The sequence below is a fragment of the Geosmithia morbida genome, assembly GCF_012550715.1.
Source record: "Geosmithia morbida isolate 1262 chromosome Unknown scaffold_2, whole genome shotgun sequence".
NCBI lineage: Eukaryota > Fungi > Ascomycota > Sordariomycetes > Hypocreales > Bionectriaceae > Geosmithia > Geosmithia morbida.
The window spans coordinates 1,279,027-1,293,297 of NW_023336189.1; the positions used below are offsets into that span (position 1 = coordinate 1,279,027).

At 58.5% G+C, this 14,271-nt stretch overlaps 5 protein-coding genes across 5 annotated transcripts; 2 read left to right on the top strand and 3 right to left on the bottom strand.

The window, feature by feature from the left end:
- Positions 1-1,064: 1,064 nt before the first annotated feature.
- On the top strand, positions 1,065-1,613 carry GMORB2_4029 (uncharacterized protein; the record flags this gene model as incomplete). Its single annotated transcript, XM_035466005.1, has 2 exons — positions 1,065-1,167; positions 1,567-1,613. 2 exons carry the CDS (start codon positions 1,065-1,067, stop codon positions 1,611-1,613), a joined length of 150 nt encoding a protein of 49 aa, XP_035323842.1.
- A 372-nt stretch (positions 1,614-1,985) lies between these two features.
- On the top strand, positions 1,986-4,696 carry GMORB2_4030 (Chromosome segregation ATPase; the record flags this gene model as incomplete). Its single annotated transcript, XM_035466006.1, has 4 exons — positions 1,986-2,996; positions 3,053-4,274; positions 4,607-4,617; positions 4,667-4,696. The coding sequence occupies 4 exons, from the start codon at positions 1,986-1,988 to the stop codon at positions 4,694-4,696; spliced, it is 2,274 nt and encodes a 757-aa protein (XP_035323843.1).
- A 1,246-nt stretch (positions 4,697-5,942) lies between these two features.
- On the bottom strand, positions 5,943-7,610 carry GMORB2_4031 ([histone H3]-trimethyl-L-lysine4 demethylase; the record flags this gene model as incomplete). The annotated part of the gene is made up of 1 exon (XM_035466007.1): positions 5,943-7,610. The coding sequence occupies one exon, from the start codon at positions 7,608-7,610 to the stop codon at positions 5,943-5,945; it is 1,668 nt and encodes a 555-aa protein (XP_035323844.1).
- Positions 7,611-8,890: 1,280 nt separating this feature from the next.
- On the bottom strand, positions 8,891-10,754 carry GMORB2_4032 (uncharacterized protein; the record flags this gene model as incomplete). The annotated part of the gene is made up of 3 exons (XM_035466008.1): positions 8,891-9,537; positions 9,725-9,995; positions 10,731-10,754. Coding segments are annotated over 3 exons (942 nt in total), but the record flags the coding sequence as incomplete, so codon positions are not given.
- Positions 10,755-11,805: 1,051 nt separating this feature from the next.
- GMORB2_4033 (uncharacterized protein) lies at positions 11,806-14,145 on the bottom strand (the record flags this gene model as incomplete). The annotated part of the gene is made up of 3 exons (XM_035466009.1): positions 11,806-12,927; positions 13,698-13,738; positions 14,133-14,145. 3 exons carry the CDS (start codon positions 14,143-14,145, stop codon positions 11,806-11,808), a joined length of 1,176 nt encoding a protein of 391 aa, XP_035323846.1.
- Between the last annotated feature and the right edge of the window lie 126 nt (positions 14,146-14,271).

Consider the following 14,271-nt stretch of genomic DNA (forward strand, 5'->3'; position numbering starts at 1 on the left):
ACGCGCACGAGTACCTGGGTCCTGAATATCTATCTGGCTTACTACGAGCGAGCACAGCACATCTCTCTGCTTCTTTCTTCCTTCCTCCCCTTTACCATCAGATGATGGTTGATCCGGTAAGATAGGATGCGATCAGGTTCCGATAACACTCTACTCCCTCGGGTTCTCCAGCCAGGAAATTCTCTCTCGTCTCTGCTACGTCCCACAGCCTACATGCAGATCAGATCACTCGGGCAATATGAAGAAGATGAGAATCCGGGCTGCTGCTCTGCCTACCATTCTTACGCGCAGTGTGTTGTACATGTGTGTATGCTGTGTGCGCTTGTGTGTGTGCGGGGAGTGGATACGCTGTAGAGGAGGGAGGACGATGCTGATGCAGCGAATAGGGGACAAGGAGAGGAGGCAACCAAGGACCGGGTGGGGGGGGGGGGGGGGGGGGACCGGGCATCCCCACACGGGGCGATGCCTACCAATATCCCATGAGCAGGTACATGCAGTACAGATGCATTCACTGATTCCTGTTTTTTTTTTTTTTTTTTTTTTTTTCATTTTTTTTTCTAACCTGCTCTTAGTTAGAGCGAGCATATGAGCAGGAGAGGTTGAAGGCCGAGCCGGGATAGGTATCTTGATGCGGATCATACTGATACTAATACGTGGGACGTTCAATCGGTGGTGGTAGTGATAGCGGCATCGCCGACGCAGAGAGCATCACAGGCGTGAATGTTCAGAGTGAGGAGACATGTGGACTGGAGAAAGGAAGAGAAGAATAAGAAAAGAAAGAAAGAAAAAAAAGTAACAGATCCGAGAATCTACAGCGTCAGATGAGCATGCACGAGTTTAGTCTTGATCCTCTCTCCCTGCAAGCACCACCTACAGGCCACAGGTACGGATATCATATTACTGGGTGGGCGCATCGCTACCTGCGGAGTAGACGGTACCCAGATGGGATTAGCTCCGTGGCATTCGCAGCGGATCAGTCGCACCCCCCTTCCACGGCTCAGAGGCGGTACCGAGTCCCTGCCGTGGTCCTATGGAGCTCATGGACGGCCAGCTAGCGCCCTGCCATGCCCGCTACGTCTGCTGCGCTGGGGCTACGCTGGGCTACGCTGGGCTACGCTGAGCCTACGAGGAGAGCAGGCATCGCTCGGGACGACTCCAGTGCACACTGTACGCTCCAGTAGCTCCTGCCCTCTCTCAACGCTGTAATTTCCACGGCACCTGCCCGCTGAAATTAGACCTGCCTCTTCATTACCATTCTCCAAGTATTATTTATTTTATTACTGGTATATGCAATGTACAGATTGCAGATTGCAGATGTACAGATCATGGTTCATACCTCTCTGCATCCGTATTACAGGAGTATTCAGAGATACCTTGCGCCGCGTATACACACACACACACACGCACACGCACACATACATTACATACACCTACACACCCACCCACCCACCCACACACCCACACACACCCACCAAAGAAGGATCCTCGTCTATCCATATCCCGTACCTGTACCTGTGTACCTGCACTCCTTACCTATGCACTCCTTACCTATACGCTCCTGCACAGATTACCGTGGTACTGCTATCCTCGTCTGCATCCTTGGACCTGGGTAATGTGATACTCCTTGGTACTCCGAATGTAACTTGTATACCGGTACCTCGCACCATCTGCTACGAGGGATCCCCTCCACCACCACCACCACCACCACCACCGCCGCCGCTCTCCTACCCTCACTCGCACTCGCTCGCTCGCTGCATGTGGTATTGCTCCCTACAGCCTTTGCCGCCTCGTCGAAGCCCCTTCAAACACCATCTTCCTCCTCTTTCCCCATCTCTCCCTTCCTCTCCCCTCCCTCGATCAGACGCCCCCTAAGACCGAGACGGATGGACGAAATCGACCGGAATCACCGACAGACCTCTCCCTGATTCTCCTCTCTCCTCTCCTCTCCTCGTCGGCCGCAGCCGTCCATCGATCGCGGCTAGACCATGAGCGCCAGCGTCCGCAATGCGCCCCTATCACCAATCTCTCTAGGTGGAAACGAGTGGCTCCCGAAGACCGACGACGGCTCTGGTCCTGGCCCAGCCTCGGGCTCCCTGCCCAGCGGCCGCGGCAACCTCGCGTCCCCCCCCCTCTCCAGCAGTTCCAACACGAACGCCATCATGAGCATGAACGGCTTCGCCACCGGGCCCCGGAGTCCCGGCGGCGCACCGTCGCCGCCCGCCTCGGTAGGCCGCTCCAGCATGGGCGGCTCCGGCCCCGGATACGCACGCAGCGACAGCGCTCGCAACAGCACCCGCACCGAGGCCCCCCTCGACGAGACCGTCCTCCAGGATCACTACTACGCCCTCAAGCTCTTCCTCCAGGGCCGCGATCCCAACGCCGGCAACCCCCCCAACAAGGCGCGCGACAAGCTCCTCCGCCTCTCGTCCGTCCAGTTCTACGAGCTGAGCACGGACGTCTACGACGAGCTGCGCCGACGCCAGGCCGCCGCCCGCGCGCCGCCCAACGCCCCCCAGGGCCCTCCCCCTTTCCTGCTGCCGGAGAAGACCTTCCACCCGAAGAGGAATCAGGCCCGCCAGCGCCTGTCCTCCCTCGGCCCCCCTCGCTTCCGCGACCTCGCCACCGACGTCTACCACGAGCTGGAGCGCCGCTTCCCCGGGTTCGTCGGCACCGAGATCCCCCGCGGCGTCAGCTCCATGTCCATGCGCGGCCCTGGCCGTACGGGGACGCCCTCCAACGGCTACGGCCGTCCGCCCCGGATGCGCCAGCCCTCGGATGCGGGCTCCATGCGCGGCCCTCCGCCCCTGGACGCCTACGGCGTACCCCCCTCGCCCAGCCTGCCTCCGGGCGAGTTCGGCCGCCCCATGCAGAAGCAGCCGAACCAGAACAACACCATCGTGCCCAACAAGAGCACCATGGTCGAGGAGGACGACGACACCGATCCTTACGGCCTGGCCAGCAACCGGGAGAGCAAGCGAAGTGCCGGAAGCTCAGACGTCCGTCTCGCCCCATCTGCCCCCCCCCGCCCCCCCCCCCCTCAGCTAGCGCGTAGAGACTGGTGGACAGCTGGCTGACCTCTCTCCAGACCGACAAGAAACTCATCGAAGACTACCAATCACAGGTGCAGGAGCTGCGCGAGAAGATCGACAGCATGGAAGACGCCATGAAGAAGAAGGAGGATGAGCTGACGAGCGCGCTCTCATCCTCCAGCGACAAGGAAGAGTGGGATCAGGTGCGCCGGCTGCTGGAGAGCAGGCTGGCCGAGGCGCAGGACCTCAACGACTCGATGAAGCAAGAGCTGGACAGGATGCGCGACGACCACGGCAACGAGACGCGAGAGCTGCAGAGCCAGATGTCCGAGCTGCAGCAGCAGCAGCAGCAGACCGGCGGCTTCGGCAACGCCGAATCCGACCTGCAGGAGGAGAACAGGAACCTGCGCGAGTCGCTGATGGAGCAGCGGCAGGTGACGGACGAGGTGCGCCACCAGGCAGAGCAGTTCATGTCGGAGATGCGGGTGCTGTCGCAGCAGAGCACGACGACGCACGAGAAGCAGATCGAGCTGGAGCAGACGGTCGAGAGACTCGAGGGCGAGGTGCAGCATTGGAAGGCCATGTACGCGCGCGCCAGGACGCAGCTGCGCAGCATGAAGGCGTCGTCGGCGGGGCTCGCCATCGGGCAGGGCGCCGGGGGCCTGGTGCGCGACGGCGGCTTCACCTCGGAGGCGGGCCTGATCCGCGACGTACACGTCACGCGCTTCCAGATCGCCGTCGACGACCTCGTGCAGAAGGCCCACGGCGACCGTGCCGACGAGGTGGTCGAGACCATGAAGTCCGTCATTGCCAGCGTCCGCCGCATCACGCGCGACGTCGACACGACGACCGACGTCGGCAACCCGGCCGACGAGACCTTCCTCCGTCAGAAGTCCAAGCTCAAGGGCAAGGTGTCGATGACGGCCAACAACCTGATCACGGCGTCCAAGAACTACGCGGCCGGCGGCGGCCTCTCGCCCGTATCCCTCGTCGACGCCGCAGCCGACAACCTGACGGGGGCCGTCGTCGAGCTCGCGCGCGTGGCCAGGATCCGCCCGACGCCGGCCGATCAGCTGGAGCGGGAAGATGCGGGAGAATCGGGGAGCGTCACGCCCGTCGAGTCGGCCGCCTTCTTCTCGCCACCTTCCAGCGCCGGCCTCCCCCGATCGGCAACGACGGGACGCGGGGTCATGAGCACGAACCGCCACAACGACGACGACGACGAGTTAGACGGCCTGCACATGGGTACGAACCGCCACAACAACAACGACGACGACGACGACGGCCTGCACATGGGTATGAATCGCAACAACAACAACAATTACAGCAACTACGGCAGAAACAACGACGACGACGACGGCCTGCACATGGGTATGAACCGCAACAACAACAACAACAACAATGACGATGACGGCCTGCACATGGGCATCAATGGCGGCGGCGGCGGCAGCAGGATGCACTCGCCCAACCTGCCACCCCCGCCACCCTTCAACGGCCTGGCAGGCATGCGTGCCAGCGCTGACTCGTCGGCCTACAGCCCCGTGAGCTCGCCCAGGCAGTCCAACGACCCGTACAAGAGCGCAGACGGGTACGCTCAGGGTGATGACGTCAAGGTGAATGACTATTATAACTATTAGATTCTTGTCATGGTATTGGGATATCTTTGATCATGTCAGCTTTTTTTATTTATTCATGATGTCGAACAAAAACCTTTTTTTTTTTTTCATTCTTTGAAATATACTCTTCTGTTTCGATTTTTTTTGGGGGGATGGCCTGGTAATTTAGGACCTCTTTTTTTTTTCTCTTCTTTTTTTCCCTTCTCTTCATCATCATCATTATCGTCATCATCTTCTTCTTCTATATCTTCTTCTATATTTCTCTCTTGCTCTTTTTTTTTCTCCGCCCCCTTTCTATTCTTTTACTTGGAAAGTATGTCAGTTCGGGCAAGTATCTCATAAAAAAAACTCGGAAGACATCTTGAATAGGAAGGTATCTCAAACTCGGAAGGTTTCTTAACTCGGAAGATGTTTTTTTTCTCTGCTTTCTCTTTCTTCTTTTAACTCGGAAAAATGCTCTTTTGGGTCTCAAAGCAATTCTTGTATACTCGCGGCTTTTCTTTCTTTTTCTCCTCTAGGTGAAAATGGGAAGAAACGAGATGGGGGGCGTTGTTAAAGGGGGGGGGGGGGGGGTGTTTGTCTTATTTCTTGTTCTCCTTTCTTATATGGAGATAGAAAACCACTTTTGCTCTTTTTTCTTCTTGTTTCTTGTTCTCCTTTCTTATATGGAGATAGAAAACTACTTTTGCTCTTCTTCTTCTTCTCTCCCCTCCCCCCCCTTTATATATGGACACCAATGTTTTCATGTTTTCATCTTTTTTTTTTTCAATTTTTTATACATCATCACTTCTTCATATTCCAGGAGTCTCGGCTTGTTGAATAGCCATGTATGTGGATTTGGAAATATATATATCAACTATAGACGTTTACATGTCTAGTGAGAGATGTCAATCGTAATCGTCCATACATGACTGACATTTTTACCAGAACGTCAACTAGTCCTCTCATATGCTTGTTCGGGTAAATGTCAAGGATTTGTACCGTTTATATGCCTAGTAAATGAACTATAGGCCTTTATATGCTCGTCTGATCAATGACTTGTCCATGCAGACGGGCGAGTACAGAGGTATCCGTTTTGGGTTAACCCGCAAGTGTCATGGTTACTTACTGCTGACGTGTGGAAGTAAGCATCTTGCTGGTTGACGGTGAAGGTGTCAAGACCACGCTGTGCTGACGTGTGGGTGTATTTGTCAGAGTTCTTGTCAGACACCATGATGGGGAAAAAAAGAAAAGAAAGAAAGAAAAAGAAAGAAAGAAAAGAAGAGAAAAGAAAGAAAAAAAACATCCCCCAACATCCTCAGACAGACGCCATGGACATCAACCTCGGTCTCTTTCTGGAGTCCATCTCGGACTCCGCCTCTCCTCCTTCCCCTTCATCGAGTCCCCTCGGTTTCTTCCGAAAGACTGTATCGAGGTCCCGCTCCCGCTCCCGATCCCGCTCCTCCTCCCCCTGTCCACACCTCGACCTGTCTTGCTGGTCCTGCAAGGCACACAGATCGAGACGGTCGGCCTCCCCTTCCTCCTCGCCGAGCAGGTCCATGAGAGCCGCCGGGATGGCGCTCGGCAGGTCGCACGACGACGGGTCGCACGGCGTGTACGACAGGGCGCCGGGCTCCCAGCCCGGCTCGGCGTAGTTCTTGGCCTCGGCAAGGGTGTACCCGGTGCTGAAGCCCTGGTGGTACGCGTCGGGGAGGACGACGACGGTCTCGCCCGCGCGCTGGTCGACGACGCGGTACGGGATGGCCAGGCGGTCGAGCTTGGTGGGGAAGAGGAAGTGCGCGCGGTGGCGCATGAACTGGGAGCAGCCGGAGCGCCGGCCCAGCCGCTCCTCTGCGTGCTCGACGGCCGACGGCGGCACCACCACCCACACCTTGCGCCCGCGGTACAGGTGGTTGAGGGACGAGAGGCGGAAGTCCTCGGCGTGCAGCTGGAAGGGCGCGCCGAAGGCGGCCCCGGACTCGTACACGTAGGGGGTGTGGATCCCCGGTATCACGGCGCGCGTCCGGTCCAGCCTGTCCCCCCGGAGCGGGTGGATCGGGCTCCGGGCCGGGACGCCCGCCGTCAGCCGCTGCTCGGCGCTCCAGGCCGGCACGTCGACGCGGTACCGCACCTCGCGCACCTGCTTGTTCTTGCTCTTGTTGAAGAGGGTGCGCAGCCTGGCGAAGGCAGAGTCCGTGTCGCCTTCGAACTCGGGATGCGCACCGTCACCTCCCTCCCCCTCTGCCGGACGTGCCGGGAACCGTGCCTGCGTGGGCACGGTGCTGACCTGCCATATGCGCGTGCGCTCCATCAGCCGTGTCCGGAACGCGTTGGCCGCCACCGTCTGCGCAGTCTTCGGCGGGAGAGGGCCCAGGAGGCCCGGCGGGAGGACGACCTTGAAGCACCCGTCCTCTTCGGCGCCCAGGCCTCGCGCCGTCCGCAGCACGGCCGGGAAGTCTTCCCACTGCGACAGCGTCGGCTTGAGCCGCAGGATGCCGCTGCTGCTATCGTCGCGTTCGTATTCTAGGCCGCCCGCGGAGGCGGGGGCCTCGTTGCCGTCTCCGCCCTGAGCCGACGCCGGAGGCTGCGACGGAGTGGCGGACTCCTCGGGACCGGACGGCGACGGCTCTGCCTCGGGTGCGGTGCTGTCGTGCGTCCTGTCCGCGCGGCAAGCCTCCTCCGCAGTCGCGGGCGGCGCGCAGGTCCCTGCCCCGAGAGCGGTCGGCTCGTCGCCTGTGATCCGGCTGTCTAGGGGGCCATCTGAACCCGCTGCGACGACGGGGTTCTGATCGCCGGCCGACGGCTCGGCGGCCGTCTCCGGAGGCGCGGGGTCGGGGCTGCCCAGACCGGCCGTCCCCCCCACCCTCTGCTGCGGATCCTCTTGACGGTGCGCAACGTTGCGAATCGTCCCCGCTTGGCCGATATCTCGCTGGCGAGCCACCTCGCCCGCAAACGCTCCGCCGCTGGCCATGCCGTCGTCGGCCATGGCGTAGTCTGAGCGGGAGGGTCAGTCGATCGATGCACACCGCTCTCTCCCGCATGTGCAGTCGCCAACCACCGCCCAGCCGCACGAGATGCAGATTGTCGGGGGTGGAAGAGGGTGCCCCATATGTTTCAGATCGCGACGAGGTATTATATATGTTGTAGGTAGGGATCGTCGCGCGCAAGGCTGAGGAACAACGAAATAAGGACCGAGGGTCTCGGCTGTTGGAAATGACGGGTTACGTTAACAAGTTTTAAAAAGGTTGGCCTTTTATGTGTGTGTGTGTGTGGGGGGGGGGGGGGGAGAGTGTTAGAGTGTGTAGCGTTGCGTGATAATATTGTAAAGTGAATTGTAGTCCCATACCCACAGAGACAAGGGGAAGACGGGGGGGGGGGGGGGGGGGGGGGGGGGTGAAGAAGAAGCGAGAGAAGAAGAATGAGAAGAAAGATGGAATAGGCAGATTTCAATTGGCGGCAGGAGCCATCTTGACTCGCGCGGTTCTTTCTGTATATAATTCCAATGAAGATTACAGATTACATTGATGGGTATATTGATTGTCTTTGGTGTTATACAACGTTGCTAGTCCAGCCATGTATCGATCGTACTTGTACATTTTTTTTTTCTTTATTTTTTTCTCTTCTCTTTTCTTTCCTTAAACCAAGTCTTCTTTGACGGGATCGATGGGGGAAAATGTGTATCTTACACACATATATATATACCGAGTATTACCTAGCACGGTTGTACCTTTGCAGGCGGCATCAAGTGACTGATCAACGGTTGATACAAAAATGTTGATAGTAAAACGCTATATATATGTATATATATAGATGGATAGATAGGTTTAAAGATTTATAGATATATAGATAGACATGTAGATATATCCTGCGCCAAACATACCCACCCCCTCCTCATCCGCCCCCTTTCCATTTCCATCATATCCTAAAAAACTCATCAAAGCGTTAACTCGAGATCCCCCCCCTCTCCATGACATATTGATGATACAGAATTGCTACTGCCTGCTCCCGTCCCCCTCTCTTCTTTCAAGATCGGGAGGAGAAGAAGAGAGAGAGAGAGAAGGGGGGGGGGGAGGAGGTGAGGATAGAGGGGAAGAGACGCTAGAGTCCCCCCCTCCTCTCCGCCTCCTGCCTCCTGAGCTCGTCACGGAAAGCGTTGCCGGGCTCGTCGACGCGGAAGCCGGGGGTGACCGGGCTGCCGGCCAGGCTGCCGAGGTCGTTGCTGTCCCTCCTCGGGGGGGCGGTCGGATCCGTGTAGTCGGCGTACCCGTAGAGCGGGTCGGTGAAGGCGCGGGACTCCTCGGCGGTGGCGCCCCTATCCTCGAGGCGGATGGATCCGGGGCCGCCGGCCAAGCTGCTGGCGCCGCCGAAACCCTTGTCGCGCCGGCTGAAGAGGCGGCGGGTCTTGCGGCCGGTGTACCCCTTCCGGCTGCGGCCCATGATGTTGCCGAGGTCGATGCGGCGCGTCTTGCGGTTCCAGATGCACACGCCCACCACCATGAAGAAGATGCTGCCGAAGACGACGGGCAGGGCGATGACGAGGTCGCGGTGCTTGATTTCCGTCGGGCCGTCGTCGGGCGGCGAGTGCTTGTCCAGGACCAGCGGGATGGCGCTGCCCGTCTTGTCGAGCACCTCGCTGCCGTTGCTGCCCACCACCAGCTGCACCGTTATGTTGTGCGGCTTCGGGCCCTTGAAGTACTTGCTGCTGATGTACAGAGGGTAGTACCCCCACTCGGCTGGGACGGGTTTGGTCTGGTCCAGCTTGGCCCAGCCTTCCGTCTCCCAGTCGTCCGTGTCGGAGTAGTCGGGTGCTTCCTTCTCGGCCGTGCGGTTCAGGTATTCCAGCCGGAGGGATACCTCGACCGTCGCGTTGGCGGAGACGGTTGTCTCGTTGAAGTAGTCGGGGTCCCAGGTGACTGTGGAAGTTGATCTTGTTATTCTTCTCTTGTTCCTTTCTTCGTCTATTTTTCAAAATAAAAATAATAAAAAATAATAAAAAAAGGAAAGGAGGGGGGGGAGAGACGGAGGAACGCAGAGAGAGGGAGAGAGAGAGGGAGAGAGAGAGGGAGAGGGAGAGGGAGAGGGAGAGAGAAATGTACACACCATAATACGTCGTCCCCTGAAACATTGTACTCGAAGGCTCGGGATCGCAGAGCGGCGCACCGTCGCCGTCGAGGTTGACGCAGCGCGCGAAAGCGCCGTCGCCGTCCTTGCCGGTAGCGGACGGGATGGGAGGCTCGCCCGTCGACGTCGTCACGATGCCGTAGTAGGTGCTGGTGAAGACCGAGGCCGTCAGGTCGTGCGGCGCCGCGTCGACGACCTCGGTGCTGCCGTCCTCCTTGGTCGTGATGGAGGGCGTGTGCGTGGCCACCGGCTGCTTCAGGTCGTCAACCTCTACCCACGGCGCCGTCACGGCCGCCGCCGATGCCCTGGCCTCGAGACGGGCGGCCGCAGCGTCTGCCGAGTCGGGTGGGTCGGTGATCTGTGCTGCCCCTCCTCCACCTCCTCCTCCTGCTGCTGCTGCTGCTGGTATTGTTGCTGTTGTCGTTGTCGTTGCTGCTGCTGCTGCTGCTGCTGTTGTTCCTGCTTCGCTGCTACTGTTGCTGCTGTTGTCGTCGTCGACAATGGCATTGGCAGGCATGGCTGTCGCGATTCCCATCAGGGCGGCTGTCGCCAGAACCAAGAGTGAATTAGGGGCGTGCATCCTCGACGCGTTTCCCCTTTTTTCCTTCTTATTTTTCCTTCTCTACCCCTCTGTTGAACGATCACAATGGCAATTGGGGAGAAGATGTATGAAGAGAGAAGAAGAAAGAAACAAGAAGAGAAGTGGAAAAAAAAAAAAGGGAACTGGACAGATAAAAGTAGCCCCCTTGCGTCCTTCAGTTGCAGAGCTGTCGAAGAAGAGAAGAGGGTTAGACTTGAACAGACGAGTCTTTTTTTTCTTCTTCTTTTCTTTTCTTATTTTATTTCATTTAGATAAATAAGTAAATTATTATTATCTTTTTTTTCTTTTACCCCAGCACTTGCGAACAACCCCCCCCCCCCCCCCCTGTATTAAAGCGAGCACGCATTCCAGACAATGACGGGATAATTATTATTACGACTCTACTCCGTACTGAGTACGGGAGTACATGATACATGTACAGATTACTCCGTGTCACGCAAACCTACGGAGTACATCTAATACAGATTACAGATTACAGGTACGAGCGTCGAGCACAGACAGGCAGCCGGGGTTCGGCTGGACCGGATACCTAGTCAACCGTTGGTACGTGTGGGCATCTGCCGTTGATTATATTGCCGCAATACCCAGTACATGTACGGAGGAGCAATATTGATACCATCATGATACCGCTGTATTCGATTGTATTGTAACCTGTAATCTGTATTCCTCAGTCGTCATTTATATGCTCTGTAAATCTCACATCCATCTTGCAATGCTAATATCACGTCCTATGCCTTTGACATTGGTGTCGCCCAGTGTATCCGACTCTCAACCTTTCCGATCCTCGCCTTCCCAAGCCCTCCCCTCTCCCTCCCCTCTCCCTCCCCTCTCCGAGTCCTCCCTCCCTCCCCTCCATCATGTCAACCCTCGCGGCCGACCGGCACACCAAACTGCCGCAGCACACGTAACGCAACATCAGCCAGCTCTCGTCGGACCAGGCTCCTCCTTCAAAGTCCCGACCAATCACCAACGCCCCCACGGGCCATGTCTGAGAACCTCTTTTGAGAACCACGCCTAGACGGTGGACATGCCCTCGGAACCCCGTCCCGCCAGTTTCATCGAATCGACAGGGTTGAACCTCCTTGATCATGATTCATCCGATAACAGACCACGTCAGCAAGTCCGATGCCCCTCGTGGCCCTGGCAGCCTCTCCCTCCCTGTCCATCTCCATCTTGGGCAGCGTGTAGTTGACCTGCTCGACCTCGCCGCGGGGAAGACACGTCTGGAGACTTGTTTTCTTTCTTTCTTTCTCCCCCCCCCCCCCCCCCCAAGATACTGCCCCGGCTACTACGTAGGCAGCGTCGGAAAGCTCCATCTCTTCGGCCCCGCTCTGGCATCGACGGCTGATATGCTCAGAGGCCGACGGTCGGATCATGTCTCTGCTGTCATCTTCTGGTCTGGGTACCTGGAAATTGTTCTGCAGATGGTGGCTGCGCATGGTCTACAGCTGGTTCCCGGTCATGGCTCGTAGACCGCGACTGGGCACCGTCTGCAGGCGGTGCCTCTGGCAAGCACGTCGGCGTCGGCGCCGTCGTTTCCCACCTCGGGCTGGGTCTCGGCGGGAGGCATGCCGGGGAGGGCGACGGGGCCCGCGGCCACGGCACCGGCCAGGGCTTCCCGCCTCCTCCTCCAGCTCTCGCTTCCCGGCCACATCTCCGTCAGGAAGGCTCTGCCCCTCGCTCTCGCCTCGGCCCGGGGGAGGGGTAGACCGGAGGACCAGAAGAGGCTCAGGTTGGCATCCTCCGGGTTCCCCTCGGCCTTCCAGACCGGCGTGCCTCGGCTCGTGATGTAGGCGTCTATGGCGGCCTTGATATCCCCAGCCTTGCAGATCGGCAGGCCCTTGGGCAGGAAGTACTCGTCCACCTCCCAGCCTGCCCTCTGAGCCTTGCCCGTCCGTAGGCCGGGGAGACGGGAGCGGAGAACCGGGTCGGAGGCAGGGTCGGGGACGAGATAGTGGCCGGAGAGCACATCGCAGGCGAGGCCCGGGGCATTGCCGAGGTCTTCCTCCCCGCCCGTCTCGTCTTCCGGCCCGTCTCCCGGCCCGTCTCCCTGGAGCAGTGAGGCGGGAGGCTCGGGGCCGCCATCAGGGCTTCCTCGGTCTCGCCGTCGCTGGCTGATCACGTGAGCCTCGTGGCTCATCGTGCCCGCAGACAGACGATCTTCTTCGTCATCTTCTCCCTGGTCGTCGCCGTCGCCGCAGGCCGTCTGCTCCGAGAGGGCCCTTGTCAGGAGACTGGTGAGGGGCGACCTGTCCGACGCCACCGCCACCTTGGCACAGTGCTCGTGCACCCATCGGTCGTCCTTTAGCCTCCGGATCCTCTCGCGCTCGGCGAGGTACAGGTCGAGCCGGCCTCGTTCCTCCGCCCTCTTCCGGCGCTCGACGGCGGCGAAGATGCCGGTGAAGCAGACGGGCGACGGGCAGCTCCCCAGGCTCATCCTGACGGCGACGTGTGCGGTGATGAAGGCCCTGCCCATGTCCTGGATCTGCTCGGTGATGTGGCAATTTTCTGGAGTGGGCAGAGGGAAGTCTTGGTCCTTGATGTGCTTGTATTGGAGCTCGTCGAAGACATGGCATCGCTCCTAGCGAACGTGTTTCCGGTACGCACACCAATCGCACTGGGCTACGACGGACACGCACATTCTGCTCGTCGTCGCGGGATCCGCCCGTAGACGTTCTTCTCGGGTGCGATGGCGTCTGTGCGTGTCGGTGCGGTGCGGGGTCCGGTACGGATGCTCCTATGAGCAGGAGCAGAGGTGACTGCGTAGTGGCGGGTCAGTACTGAGCGGAGGAGAAGGGAGGCGATGGAGGGTGAGCGTACCTTGCGGTCGACAAGACCTCGACCGGGACGGCTTGTGCTGTATGTTTCGCCCTCTCTGCCGAGCGACGGTATCGCTCGATGAGCTGGAGTGATTGAAGCAGAGTAGAGATCAAGGTAGGACTAGCTGGCCGAAGCTTTCTGTGCGGGTGGACAGCTCGGTTCGGAAAAAAAAATGATGGATCGAAGATTGACATCTCAAGATGAGCATAGATGGCTAGGGTTTGAGAGGGGATGAAAAAGCGAGGGATGGAAGGTGGGAGAGTATTGGGGCCTAGTCAACCTTCTCTCTTGTGGCGTGCCTCTATAGACGACGGCGTCAAGGAGACGAACAAGGCGTCTATTCACTCGAGCAGGGCGGGGGTGAATAGGCGAGAAGCCAAGGTGCAGACCGTGGTGTGTAGATGACTGCTGCTGCTGCTGCTGCGATGCCTTCTTGGGCAGAGAGGTTGGCAGGAGGGAGAAGGAGGTGGAGAGCTCAATCGAGGTGAAAGGCGAGTGTGTCGGCACAAAGTCTAAGTACCAAGCACTAACATCGTTCGACGGCTCTGTGCTATCGGCCGTGTCCCTCTGCCCTGGCAGACGTAAGCAGATGGCAGCAGTTGTCAGGTAGCTCCTTCCTTTCTCCTCCTCCTCCTCCCCCTCCCCCTCCCTGGAACTAAATCCAGAGCAATAGTATACAGAGCCCGAGGCATCAAGCCAGGTGGTGGTCGTTGGTAATCGTGATAAGCTGTACCTTGGCAGTGCCATCCAGCGAACCGTCCGGATATCCCATGTTCCATCGTCCGTATCTCGTGATATGATCTATCCTTCATAGGCAGTCCGCCCGCCGGAGGGTAATATGTGAGCGTGTCCCTCTGAATGCGGGGAGGGGCCTCGTCGAGGACGATCAGCAGGCTCGTGTCGCCTCGGTCACGGCCTGGATACACGATATCAGCATCTTCCTACCCCCTGGAAGACGACACAGACGGGCAAGATGCATGTCGACAGCATACCTCTCTCTCTCTCTCTCTCTCTCTCTTTACTCTCTCTCTACTCTCTCTCCCCCTCTCCCTCCACTCTCTCTCTACTCTCTCTCTACTCTCTCTCTACTCTCTCTCTACTCTCT